This window comes from Microchirus variegatus (assembly GCF_963457635.1).
Source record: "Microchirus variegatus genome assembly, chromosome: 17".
Lineage (NCBI taxonomy): Eukaryota > Metazoa > Chordata > Actinopteri > Pleuronectiformes > Soleidae > Microchirus > Microchirus variegatus.
The window spans coordinates 16604227-16618249 of record NC_139818.1 but is presented as its reverse complement, the minus strand read 5'-3'; the positions used below and the strand labels follow the sequence as shown (position 1 = coordinate 16618249).

Here is a 14023-nt window from a genome sequence, read left to right as displayed (position 1 = left end):
TAGTTTCGGCCTCCAGTGAATTTATCAGCGTTTGGTGTCGTTAAAGCTGCAAAAGAACGCTCTGGAGGGAGAGAGAGCATCCGTTGAGTGAGTTGATCATTCTCGGTGTTGTTGGGTTTTGTCGCTCCCCGTGGCCTCTTTCCACTGACACACAGTCCGTTTAAGCACTTTAATATTTAAAGACGCCAACTTACACACAGTAACAGCTGTCGGGGCTGCACTTCTTTGCTTTTGGTGTGCGAGCGTTGGCGGTGCGCGACGCCGCGCTTTGTTTGCGATGTTTGACCCGAGTATCACTTGTTGTTGTGTGAGCGCCGCACGCACGTGGGAACAGATGCCACTTTAGTGGAAAAAACAAGGAGTAGTCGCTGGACTCAAAAGGCAAAACGCTGACTCACCTCCAGAGAAGTGTGTAATTAAGCGATTGTGAGTGACGACGCGAAAAGGGCCGCACTTCCTGCGGAAAACTTTTAAATTAAAATTAATTTGGTGTCGGGATGTGTTCACATGGTGTCCGCAGGGTGGGCGAAGCTGTTGTGGGGGCTGTGATCTCACAAAGGCAGCTTTTCTGCCAACCAATGTCTCGGCAGCTATTTGGATGATAGCCCGGCCCCCTCGGATCACCCTCCTCATCCCCCCTCCTCCTCCTCCTCCTCTTTCCCTCTCTCTCCTCTCATGTGTGTTATGCGCACACACCCTCTCCGTAACGCTCTCTCACACACATGTACACGTAGCTTCGTGCTCCGTGGCTCGATCTGTCATGGCAGGAATTTTCCACTCAGCAGCGGGAGAATCGCTGCAGCCAGCTGTGCTGTCAGTTGCAGTGTGTGCTCAAATGTCCGAGACTCTTTGCAGACACCCGTTGTTGTTTTTCGAATCCTGCTTCTTTTTTTTTCTTTTTTTTCTGGCCTGTCCTCGCGTGCATAGCTACACGCCTGCAGTTAACATGGTCCGTACACAAGGGCCTTTATGTGTTTTCTGTTCATTCTCGACAAGGAGCAGAAGATTGTAGAGTCAGGACAGCATGCTCACGTGTCTTCATCTACCCATTCTTTTCTTTCTCGCTCACAATAAAAGGCCCCTATATTTGCCGTCTGTCTCATCCCCACTGTCGGTGCAACCAGCACATTCCATAGAAATCCAGTTTAAACCCTCCGAAGGGCATCAGAGGCGACTGTGTGTGTACGTATATGTTGCATGCAGTCTGTAACGAGGCCTCTTATGTAAGCGTGAGCTCACACGCCCCCTCCCCTCTCTGTTGTTGTCCATACATTTCCCCCGTGTCCTCAATCAGGTCAGACGAGGACTGCAGAGCCAGAGAACAAGCCAGGTCATTGCATTATATATATATATATATATAGAAAGCGTACACCTCACAGGGCTGAGCATAAGAAAACAACAGGGGTATTTGAGGATTGTTTTTTATAAACACCGGTAGGATCCATGGCGATGTACGTAAGAGCACTTGGAGGTGGAAATAAATACATTAAATCCCCCCCCCAGAAGTCAGTCCCTGTATGGCACCACCTGTTTCAACAATCTGTCCGTGTCCGTGCCGATTAACCTGGACTTATTTTGTCCACTTTGGTAAAACTACACTGTCACATACACCATAAAGTTCTATGGAGCCTGTGTTTGAGTAAGCCCCCCCCCCTCCTCCCCTCCCCCCCTTTAGTTCCAATTAAGGCAAATCTTGAAAGAAAAGGTTGATATTTTTGGAGCCACATTTGTTTTCTCTTTTCAAGTTAAATGAGAAAATATGCTCAACATATGAAGTTCGGTGGGGGCCTGAAGGCTATTACCTCAATGTAAAGACAGAAAGCAGGAAGGAAATCACTTCCCCAGCTCTGCTGCTTAGATATACACCAGCACCTCTAAAGCTCACAGGTTGTTTACCTCATTAACAGAGCCGGCGGACAGTAATGAAGTACATTTACTTGAGTACAGTACTTAAGTACAATTTTGAGGGATCTGTACTTTGCTCGAGTACTCATGATTTTACTCAAGTACATTTGAGAGGCAAATATTGTACTCTTTACTCCAATACATTTCTATCCATAACCGTGAGTACCCGTTACTTCTTCTTCTAAAAAAAACAGACTATTTAAATGTTTATATTTAATTTCATAATGAATGAAAATTACTTGATTTCACTTTCAATTCCTTTTAGCTTCTTCAAGGTATTAACATCAACATGTTTCCATCCATGTAGGACGTTTCTATACGTAAATGTAAGTACTGTGGCAGTAGTAATGCAATATTTAGAAAATGTACTCTTGTACTACTTTAAAAAACAAGTACTTCAGTACTTTTACTTAAGTAGACATCTGACTGGAGTACTTTTACTTGCACTTGAGTACAATTTAGCAAATAACTGTGACAACAACACCCCAGGAAGTCAATACTGACAAGAGAGAAGTTTCCATTAAACCACAAATGACGGGAGTAATCGGCTCACAGTTCACCTAACTAACTAACTAACTAACAGTCTTTAAGACAAACTTAAGTAATCACCACTGTTCATTCAACTTTAACTCAGATTTTAGAGTTTAACTTTTTGTATTTAACGATAACTTGAACAGGAACACCAACAGAGAGCGTCAGGAACAGTTGTAATGTACAAGCTCTGAACTTCTGGCAGATGTCTCGGCTTCAAACAGATGACATAATTTGAATTCAAATGTGTTTTGTCTTCTCTAAGACTCTGCCCAAATGTCCAACAGCTGAATCATTTCTACTTTTTTTTTTTTTTTTTTTTTAATAGCACAAAGAAGGAAGTACTAGGGGGGGAATAGGTGCATTAACTGGGAAAAGATCATGTGGTACTTCTCAGGAAAGCAACCTCCTGGGCTGGGAGCTTCTCCGAGAAAACCCAATAAGTCAACAAATGTAACAAGATACATAAATGTAAAACTTCTGCTTTTTAAAGAAACACATGTCGGAATGTGTTTAATGCAAAGTGGCGCAAATATTACTGAGGCTCAGAGCTGATCCAGTATATCACAGAAGACATATGTCAAACCTAAGGCCCGGGGGCCACATCCGGTCCGCCTTACAGTTGTGTTCATCCCATGAGATAATATGTTATGTCTTTCCTGCTCTTCCATTGACACACTTTTTTTTAGTACTTTCCTCGTCTGTAAAAGACAGACACAAATTAAAAGTGGAACCAGTGGGTGTTTATAAGAAGGTTCAGCCCTTTTATTGGCTAAGAAACATGTGAATGCAGGCCTGTATGTGTTGAAATACAGCAGAGGAAGTGAAACGTTCATTTTATTTTATGAATCTTGACATCTTTCATTTTAAATTTGATCTTTATTTTTTATTTTTTTTTAGCTTCCTTTGTTGATAAATGCATGTTTTTTGACCTCGTCTGGCCTCTGGCCAAACTTAAAGTGCAGATGTTAAAGATCGTGTGGAACTTTTCTAAACATTTCTTGATCATGTGAGATAAACAAATTCAAACGAGGTCAATGGAAGTCCATTCAAAGACCATACATAGGTCTGAGTTACGGATATTGCAGGCTGTTGATGCCAGGTCAAGGCGAGCATGGGTATCGTCTTTGTATATATTTCCGACATAAACACTATACACCATTTAAAATGCAATCCAATGTCAGTGACAGCTAATACAAATAGATATTCGGCACAGGTCTGATTTAGCGATCCACCGCTCTGCCTCAGTATAACAGTATGTGAGTCTGATGAAGCATCACCATATGTGGTGACAATAACAGTAATAAGGTTGTAGCTTTACTGAAAACATTATGCAGGGGATTCTGAGGTAAAGCAACTCTATTACACTTAGTATAACAAGCAGGAGTGATGATGCCCACAGAAAACTTCATCTGTCCACATACGTATGGCCATTTAGTTCATTTTGGATCCCATGGCATAAACAGCATGCCTTTTTTTTAACATCTAAAAACCCATCAGTATAAATTCTTCATTGCACTACAACAAATTATTTAGGCAACGAGACAAGTGTGGACATACTGTACTTCATGTGAAGCATCCCATGAGCCCACAGAACATAAAACATAAACCATTTGACTTTTATCTGTAAGCTTTTTTTTCCCCCATGCAAACTGCTAAAATGAGTATTCAATATTTACACAAACCATGTAGTTTATAAAATAAAGATCAGGACTCCAAGAGGAAAAATATGAGAATGTTTACATTTTCACTTTTAAAGCGAGACAGTGTTTCATAAATCATTTTTGTTCAGATGCCTACTCCGACTAAAGTTTGATTTAATCAAACTGTATAATCATTTAAAAACAGGCTATCTGGATATAAACAATATACATAATATAATCATATGTTATTTATATAAAAAAATGTTTATACAGTTTATTTATACCCAGCCATAAACATATTCATCCAAAATTGTCTCTATATGGCGAGTGCTTGTCATATATTCTGCAGTACGACTTGTACATATTTGTTTATTTATTCAATGTATAAAATCAATACATTGGAAAAAGTAATTTTGACTTAGTCACAAAATTATTGCAACATGTTTGTATGCTTAGTCACACAGAAAACTCCCCTTTTTCACTGAAACAATGCTTTGATTGACTTTAATATGTTTGGCTTTTGATTTTTAACAGTATGACACTATTGTCAAATAATGGCCAACTTTGTCAATCTAAAATGGAGATGTATTTCACTTTCGATTTAATTGGTCGAGGTTTTATGAGGCTTTTTATAAATGTGATGTTTTTTTAAACCATGTTTTTTTGAAAACACCCAACATGAGTCAATCGTATGGATTATTTTTTTTAAAGATATTATGAGTTTTGGCGACATCGTGCGGTCAGCGGGGGTAAAACAGGCGCAGGACACTGACGTATTTTTACGTCGAACACGGACGTATTTTCACGTCGAACACGGACGTATTTTCACGTCGAACAAGGAAGTGGACGTTGGTCACGTCCAATATGGCGGTTGTCGTTTACTTCGCGTGAACAAAAACAGGACTCGTGTAGAATGGCGTGCGGTGGAATTGACGAGCTCTCCCAGCTCGAATATTTGTCTCTGGTGTCAAAAGTGTGCACGGAGCTCGACAACCATCTGGGATTAAGTGACAAAGATTTAGGTATGTATGTGTTTTGAAGCCAACGTCGCCCGCCGTGAACGAGAAACGCTTGCTAATCGGCTAGCTTATGCTAACTAGCTGTTGTTAGCCACGCAGTTTTTAGTATGTTTTCATTATAGATAGGCACGCTTAATACCAGAATAAAGTATATGTAGAGTGTTTATATATACATTAACCAAATCTGAAGTCGCGTGGCACCACTTCACAATTGTTAAATCGCATTTTCGTTTCTTGTTCTCCCACTCTAATAACTCTGACTCAACTGTTGATTTCTTGTCACTCTTTTGCAGCTGAGTTTGTCATCCATCTCGCCGAGAAACAGCAATCTTTTGACGGTTTTAAAGCTCTTCTGCTCCAAAATGGAGCCGAGTTCACAGTGAGTTAAACACTTGAACCCACACAGATAAGCTTGTGCATGTAACCTAGCATGTAGCTCGTTCAAATTGCTAACCATTCAGCTTTATCATATTCATTGTGTTATTTATTTCAGGATTCTCTCATCGGGAATTTGCTCAGGCTTATTCAGACAATGCGACCACCATCAAAGGAATCATCAAGTAAAGGTAAGTGATATTTACTGTTCAGAATTTTTTAAGCTAGTTTACAATAACAATTGAGAGGTTCAGATAGTGAAATCTCCCCATCCAGAGGTGGAAACAGGTTGGAACAAATAAATTGTCACATATATTAAATAGATTTCCCCTTTTTGCATCTGTTAAAATATAATACACTGATGATCACAAATAATACAGAAACAAATCCTAAACTACAGTAAGTTATTGAACTACATCATTAATCTGTCTCTTCAAACTACATTTTATGTCAGCACTGCAGTGCAATCACACAGTATTTTCAAATATGTGTTTAGTAGTGTTCAGTAATCTCTCATCCTAATACTTTTCTTTTCATTGAGGGGAATGTAATTTTTTTTTTTTTCTTAAACAATAAAGGAAATGTTAGTTTTTGTCTTGTGTTGAACTCAAAAAGCATAAACGGCATGTTTGTACAATATACATGTATATTTGTCCTTCCCTTATATTATTCCATGTAATGTCTTCTTTTTTGTTTTTGAACAAGCCTCTAAATATTTGATACCTCTACAGATATTGATGCTTTGGTCAAGCCGAGGTCAGAAAAGGAGAAGTTGAAGGAGCTGTTTCCTGCCCTTTGTCGAGCAAACGATCCAGTACCAAAGGTATGTGGCTTTAACGTATATTTTCTGATTAATATTTGGGATGTCGACCTGTTTATTTAACCGTTGATAGTTGAGCAAATGAAATTACTTAAACAACTACTTGTTTGTGTTTTACTTTTGAATTATGCAGTGTATTGAAATGTGTCCTGCTTTGAATCATCAAATGACATGTATGAATATAATTTTCTATTGGGAATAGCCAGTCTTGACTCTCTCCACTTTGTTAGCACACCACCCACTGTCTGAAAATGTATGATAATGGTTCCTTAAAATCTCAGAGGAAAGAAGGGGTCTGCTTTTGAACATAGATAGTTGTTGGTATAATTGTTTTCACTGTGTGGACTAAATAAGTATTGATTTGAATACTATAAGTCTACACCTCTGTGGATTGTATACCGTGTGTAGGTGAAAACAACTGTACTTGTTTTCACTGTTGATACATTTCAGCTACTGTGTTACTAATGTTTCTCTTTGACTGACTCCCCCAGAAGCTACTAGATGAAGATGATGTAAAAGTAGCAGCTGATGCCATGAAGGAGCTGGAGATGTTCATGCCCAGTGTTAGTGGGACTGAATCAAAAAGCTCTAAGAGCAGGTGAGAGAGCAAATGACACACATTCAAGACCACGTCTTCACAACCATATCTACCATTAATGTGTGTGAATTCAGCAGTTTGTCTGCAGTAATACAGTTATTATAATAAAATAATTCTTCCAGGTCAGAGAAGATCAGACGCCACAGCAGGAGTCGCAGCAGAAGCAGAGAAAAAGACAGACACAGAGACCGTGACAGGGATCGAGACAGGGATCGGGACAGGGACAGGAAGAGAAGACATCGTTCTCGAACACGGTCCAGATCCAGGTCTCGCTCCAGGGACCGAGATCGCCACAGAGACAAAGATAGAGATCGTGGCAAAAGAAGAGACAAATCTTCCCGTTGGAGTGAACGTTCACCGAGCCCAAGAAAAGACCAAGACAGAGACTCTGACCGCTGGAAAGACAAACATGTGGACCGCCCTCCTCCAGAAGAGCCTTCTGTTGGGGACATCTACAATGGCAAAGTCACCAGCATCATGCAGTTTGGATGCTTTGTTCAGCTTGAAGGATTAAGGTTCGTATGATATGACAAAATGTGATTTAAAAAAATTAGGCATTACTCAAATCAAGAACATGTGCTAATAATGAATCATTGGTTTTTACCTTTTTTCTTGACACAAACAAGAGTTGAAAATGTATTTTTACACTTATTGAAATAATATTGCATTTATTTTGCTCAAGATAATCCCATAACTACACACAAAAAACTCAGGTCAGGATTGTGATTCCCACAAGGAGTTTGTTAACAGGAATTGTATTTTCAGTAAGTCCTATGTTTTGACAAATAATTCTTGTTCCCCTTATTTAGGAAACGATGGGAGGGATTGGTCCATATTTCAGAACTGCGTAGAGAGGGTCGTGTGGCCAACGTGGCTGATGTAGTCAGCAAAGGCCAGAGAGTCAAAGTCAAGGTGCTTTCTTTCACTGGCTCCAAGACCAGCCTCAGTATGAAGGTAAGAAATCATTCAGGATTATGTGATATGTTTTGATTGTTAATACTTCCATTGTGTGCATTTCAGTTTTCTAATTTCTCCCTCTTTGATTTGTCAGGATGTAGACCAGGAGACGGGAGAGGACCTGAACCCCAACAGGAGAAGGAATGTGGGCCCAGACGGAGGGGAGGAGATCTCTATGAGGAATCCTGACCGGCCAAACAACCTGAACTTGGGCCACGCCCCTGAGATGGAGCAGGATGACACCTTGGAGCGCAAACGGCTCACGAAAATCTCTGACCCAGAAAAGTGGGAAATCAAACAGGTGGGCATAAACAGAATACAATTCAGCTCCCAATTTACAGAAGAGACAAAACTGACTCATCCTCATTGTCTGCTCACAGATGATTGCAGCCAATGTGCTTTCTAAAGAAGAGTTTCCTGATTTTGATGACGAGACCGGGATCCTTCCTAAAGTTGATGATGAAGAGGGTAAGAAACTAATGTATCCTCTATGGTGGTCCTTTGGTGTTTGATTACTATTTTTGTTTTTTTCTTTTCTTCATACAGTCATGGCAACAATAATTCTTGTAAACAATGACCAAGTGAAACCTACTAATTGGCTGTTTATTCTCATTCAGATGAAGACTTGGAAATTGAGCTGGTTGAAGAGGAACCCCCATTCCTGAGGGGACATACTAAACAAAGCATGGACATGAGCCCCGTCAAGATTGTCAAGGTATAATATGCTTTGGTCTACTGTATGTATGCTGTCTTATGAACTGTTTCTTGTTAAGTAAATTGATAATTTATTCAACAATTGAATTTAGTCTAAATATACTTTTCTAATTTACAATGAGAGAATGTTAAAAAGTACAGCTGGTTCTTGCTATATAGTCTAACTTTTATGGAGCATCAACATGCACTAGCATGAAAATATTTATCGCCTTCTAGAATGCAGACTCTCAAAACTTTTCCTTTCTTTGCACAGAATCCCGATGGCTCTCTATCCCAGGCGGCCATGATGCAGAGTGCTCTGGCTAAGGAACGACGCGAGGTGAAGCAGGCTGCTCGTGAGGCTGAGATGGACTCTATTCCCATGGGGCTGAATAAACACTGGGTGGACCCCCTGCCAGATGGTGAGAAATCATAATTTTTAAGTCACGAATGTTGATGCTGAAGAACGCAGCAGTGTCTAACCCTTAAACCACAGGACAGATTTAAGTTTAACTCTCATTGTCTCCTGCTTTATCCCGTTGTATTTAAATTTAAATATTGTTGATTTTGGAACTTAAGCTTTAACCATCAGATTAAATGTAAAACTGCATGCAACGTTTAATCTGTGTGTGTCTATATGAAGGCTTCATTTTTTAGACTGCGGCCCAAGCATGACACTTACTCCGTGATAGGAGGCAGTGTGCCCCAGGCCTGCTGGTACTGGAAATGCTTATCTTTCTTCCTGTACCCTCTTTCTGGCCGGATGGAGTAGTTTTGCCATGGTTTAGTGTGCCTGCATGCCCTCCTTGGCCCCAAGTGATCCAGAGGCCGCTTCTATGAGCGTGCAGTGATATCCTACCACAACCACGCAGATCCGGCAGTGGTTTTTCTCTTTGCTGCTAATCACTCTTTTAATTCTTATTGCAGTTGACGGGAGGCAGATTGCAGCCAACATGAGAGGCATTGGCATGATGCCCAATGACATCCCAGAGTGGAAGAAACATGCCTTTGGCGGCAACAAGGCCTCTTACGGTAAAAAGACCCAGCTCTCCATCCTGGAGCAGAGGGAGAGTCTGCCCATCTACAAGCTAAAGGAGCAGCTCATTCAGGTTTGTCACAAAGGCCAAACAAAGACATTTATAAATATTTAGTTTTAAAATGGTTCAGATGCAGCCTAATTGGTTATGTGAATATTAGATGCTCATGTGCATTCAAGCTTGCATCAAATGAAACCATCTGGTGTTTGTTTAATTTGTTTTCTTTTGTGCCAAGCAAACCCTACAGCATAAAATGCTGCTGTTGTTAATGTAGGTTGTAATTTTGTCCATAGTAACAAAGTTCTGTTGGTGTTTTGTTTTAGTTTATTTTTATGTCTAAACAGAGTTAAAGTAAAATGCTACTTTGTAACTTTTGCTGTTGTAAATGTGTCACAGGCTGTTCATGACAACCAGATCCTGATTGTGATTGGAGAAACAGGTTCTGGTAAGACCACACAGATCACTCAGTACCTGGCAGAGGCAGGCTACACCACCCGAGGGAAGATTGGTTGTACTCAGCCCCGTCGTGTGGCTGCCATGTCAGTGGCTAAGAGAGTCTCTGAGGAGTATGGTTGTTGTCTTGGGCAAGAAGTGAGTGGCCTTCACTCTTATATCTTTAAATCTCTCGACACCACAGACATCTATTTTGAAATGCAGCTGTGTTAAATGTTACATTGCTGCTGCTGTTGTTCTAGGTGGGTTACACCATCCGTTTCGAGGATTGCACGAGTCCTGAGACGGTAATCAAGTACATGACAGACGGTATGCTGTTAAGAGAGTGTTTGATCGACTCCGAACTGGGACAGTACGCCATTATTATGTTGGACGAAGCTCACGAGAGGACAATCCACACTGATGTTCTCTTTGGTCTGCTGAAGAAGGTGAGCACAAGATTGTTTTATCATTTTCTGTCACAGCTTGTGGGAGGGAGAACATGTAATGAGAATCTGAATGTTTTCTTGTTGTTTTTTTACCTCAGACTGTACAAAAACGCACTGACATGAAGCTGATCGTAACATCAGCTACTCTGGATGCTGTGAAGTTCTCGCAGTATTTCTACGAAGCGCCCATCTTCACCATTCCAGGTAGAACTTATCCAGTGGAGGTCCTGTACACCAAAGAGCCTGAGACTGACTACCTGGACGCCAGTCTCATCACCGTCATGCAGATCCATCTGACTGAACCTCCAGGTAGGATTTTAAACGCTTTTGAAAGCACACAGATATTCTTTTCACTGTTACTCTTTCACATCAGTCTGTAAACATCCACTGTGTGTCCCTCACCTTTGTCCAGGTGACATCCTGGTGTTTTTGACTGGACAGGAAGAGATCGACACTGCTTGCGAGATCCTCTATGAGCGAATGAAATCACTGGGGCCTGATGTACCTGAGCTGATTATTCTGCCTGTGTATTCTGCTCTGCCCAGTGAGATGCAGACCAGAATTTTTGATCCTGCTCCCCCAGGCAGCAGAAAGGTGCCTACATTTAATAATCTTAAATTACACATCTATTGTATTTTTTTGTATGGCTTTGTTATCACAATGAATCTTGAGCTACTTATTTTATGTTATATGTTATTTTATGGGGGTCGCTGATTTTGCAGCATTCATATGCTATAATATCTTCATCATATGTTATAACGAAATATATATTTTACTTTGTGTATTTAATTGACCGTGGAATTAGTTTTATTCACTTTCTGCTCTTCTGTAGGTGGTCATTGCCACCAACATTGCAGAGACATCGCTGACAATCGATGGAATCTACTACGTTGTGGACCCTGGCTTCGTCAAACAGAAGGTTTACAACTCAAAGACTGGTATTGACCAACTTGTGGTGACTCCCATCTCACAGGTACAAAAACTCTAACGTATACATTATATTTTGAACATTATAGCACTTTAAAGTATATTAGAAAATTGTATGAAAATCTTAATAAAAACGTGTTTTCTCCTCCCGACGCCAGGCCCAGGCCAAGCAGAGGGCGGGTCGAGCTGGCAGAACAGGTCCAGGGAAGTGTTACAGGCTCTACACAGAGCGAGCCTACAGAGATGAGATGTTGACAACCAACGTACCTGAGATCCAGAGAACCAACTTGGCCAGCACTGTGCTCTCTCTGAAGGTAAAGGGTCTCTCTCTACCCAACATGCAAGGCTTTTTATCAAACTAAGCACAGAACTTGATTGTGTGCTTTATATTTTAACTTTGATATTAATGCGAAACTGTTTGAAGTCATGAGGACTTGCCATAACATGTATTTTGTTTTTCTTCCACCAGGCAATGGGTATTAATGACCTCCTGTCCTTTGACTTCATGGATGCTCCTCCAATGGAGACTCTGATCACAGCCATGGAGCAGCTCTACACTCTGGGAGCTCTAGATGATGAGGGCTTACTCACACGGCTGGGTAGAAGGGTAAGGAATACTTAAACATTGTGCTTTCACTCAGGTGAAAATGTACAAGTTGATAAATCTAATTATATTCATCTTTCATAATTTTCTTTGAATCTCTCCTACAGATGGCGGAGTTCCCTCTCGAGCCCATGCTGTGTAAGATGTTGATCATGTCTGTCCATCTGGGCTGCAGTGAAGAGATGCTCACCATCGTGTCAATGTTGTCTGTGCAGAATGTCTTCTACAGACCAAAGGTAACATGACACACTTATTCTCACACAATTTTTTTGACTGAGAAGTCAACTTGAATGGATATTAACACAAATGTTTAGATTTACCGTTTGCCAATGCAGTTTATTAATACAGTTAAGTACAAACTGTTTTGCCTCTTAGCTTATTATAATTATAACTACAGTAATAACTTTAATGCTGATGCTAACTGTTTACTATCTGTGCTTTGTACAGTTGAGAGTTGCTGACAATAAGTCAAACACTTATCAGTCAATTATAAAGAGTTGTGATTTAGAGTTAAGACCAAAGATTGTGTGAAATAATGTTGTTTTCTCTTTTATATATTAATTAACTTAGGTTAAAATAATTTTACAGAAAACTGTTGTTTTATTGTTACCAACAGTGTTTTTGTTCTTACACATTTCCTGTCGCACTGTTAAAACCTTTCACTCATTCATCCTGGAATTGTCATTTTTTTAAAGGACAAGCAAGCCTTAGCTGACCAGAAGAAGGCAAAGTTCCACCAACCTGAGGGTGATCACCTGACTTTGCTGGCCGTCTACAACTCCTGGAAGAACAACAAGTTCTCCAACCCCTGGTGTTATGAGAACTTCATCCAGGCTCGCTCCCTGCGTAGAGCCCAGGACATCCGCAAACAAATGCTGGGTATCATGGACAGGTACGATGGGGGTTATGATAGCAATAGAACATGTTTTATTCAAATCTTGTTGATTTATTTCTCATGAACATCCCAATGTCTTCGCTTCTCCACAGACATAAATTGGATGTAGTGTCTTGTGGAAAAGCCACAGTGCGAGTCCAGAAGGCGATCTGCAGTGGTTTCTTCAGGAATGCAGCCAAAAAGGATCCTCAAGAGGGATACAGAACCCTCATAGACCAGCAAGTTGTCTACATTCACCCCTCCAGTGCTTTGTTCAACCGTCAGCCGGAGTGGTAAGACAGCACCTCACATCACAATATTATCTAAAAAGTAAAGAATGTGTCCTTGTCAGTGTATAGTTTTCTGACTTCCTCTGATTCACCTCCACAGGGTTGTCTACCATGAGTTGGTGTTGACCACCAAGGAATATATGCGTGAGGTGACCACCATCGACCCTCGCTGGCTGGTGGAGTTCTCCCCAGCTTTCTTCAAAGTGTCTGACCCCACACGCCTCAGCAAGCAGAAGAAACAGCAACGTCTCGAACCTCTGTACAACCGTTACGAGGAGCCCAATGCTTGGAGAATCTCCCGCGCCTTCAGGCGACGTTAATGTGTGCGATGTTTCATATCATGAATATCAGTGCAGCATCACTGGGCATGTGATCAGAGCCTGCTGACTTAAGTTTGTAACACTACAAGTATGCATTCATAAGTCAACATTTTAGTGTCAGTATTTTCAATGACCCAGAGACATTTAGTTTTTCTAGTTTTAAAAAACAAGAAAGGAATAACTCTCAAAAAATGATGGTTTATTTATTTTAACCCTGTACATTTTTATAGCACATAATGTAGAAATCCATACCGTACTGTGACATCATAGGGCTTTTTCTGTCTTACCAGTGGGACCAGACTGTGATGAGTGATTTATTTTTCTCTCATCCCTGGGTCAATTGTCACTCACTTGTTTGTGTATCCAGTACATTATTTTTTGCTATAATTATCAGTGAAAATATGAAAATGTGTCCTCAATAAATGCATTTTTTCCCCCAAAAAATATGTGATTTCTTTCTGCGAAATTTAAACCAACAGAAATGTGATGATGTGATCATGTTACCTGTAAGAGCATTTTTGTTATAACTAAAGTTTGTCATTATCCCAA

The 14023-nt window shown here is 40.5% G+C and overlaps 1 protein-coding gene across 1 annotated transcript; it reads left to right on the top strand.

Annotated features, from left to right (window-relative positions):
• Positions 1-4992: 4992 nt before the first annotated feature.
• Positions 4993-13982, top strand: LOC310938981 (ATP-dependent RNA helicase DHX8; the record flags this gene model as incomplete). Its single annotated transcript, XM_083903646.1, has 23 exons — positions 4993-5101; positions 5392-5477; positions 5592-5664; positions 6205-6296; positions 6785-6891; positions 7014-7406; positions 7701-7845; positions 7943-8149; positions 8229-8316; positions 8466-8563; positions 8816-8963; positions 9469-9650; positions 9975-10169; positions 10274-10459; positions 10558-10768; positions 10872-11053; positions 11292-11432; positions 11545-11700; positions 11856-11993; positions 12098-12226; positions 12686-12882; positions 12978-13157; positions 13255-13982. 23 exons carry the CDS (start codon positions 4993-4995, stop codon positions 13472-13474), a joined length of 3663 nt encoding a protein of 1220 aa, XP_083759772.1. The 3' UTR covers positions 13475-13982.
• Between the last annotated feature and the right edge of the window lie 41 nt (positions 13983-14023).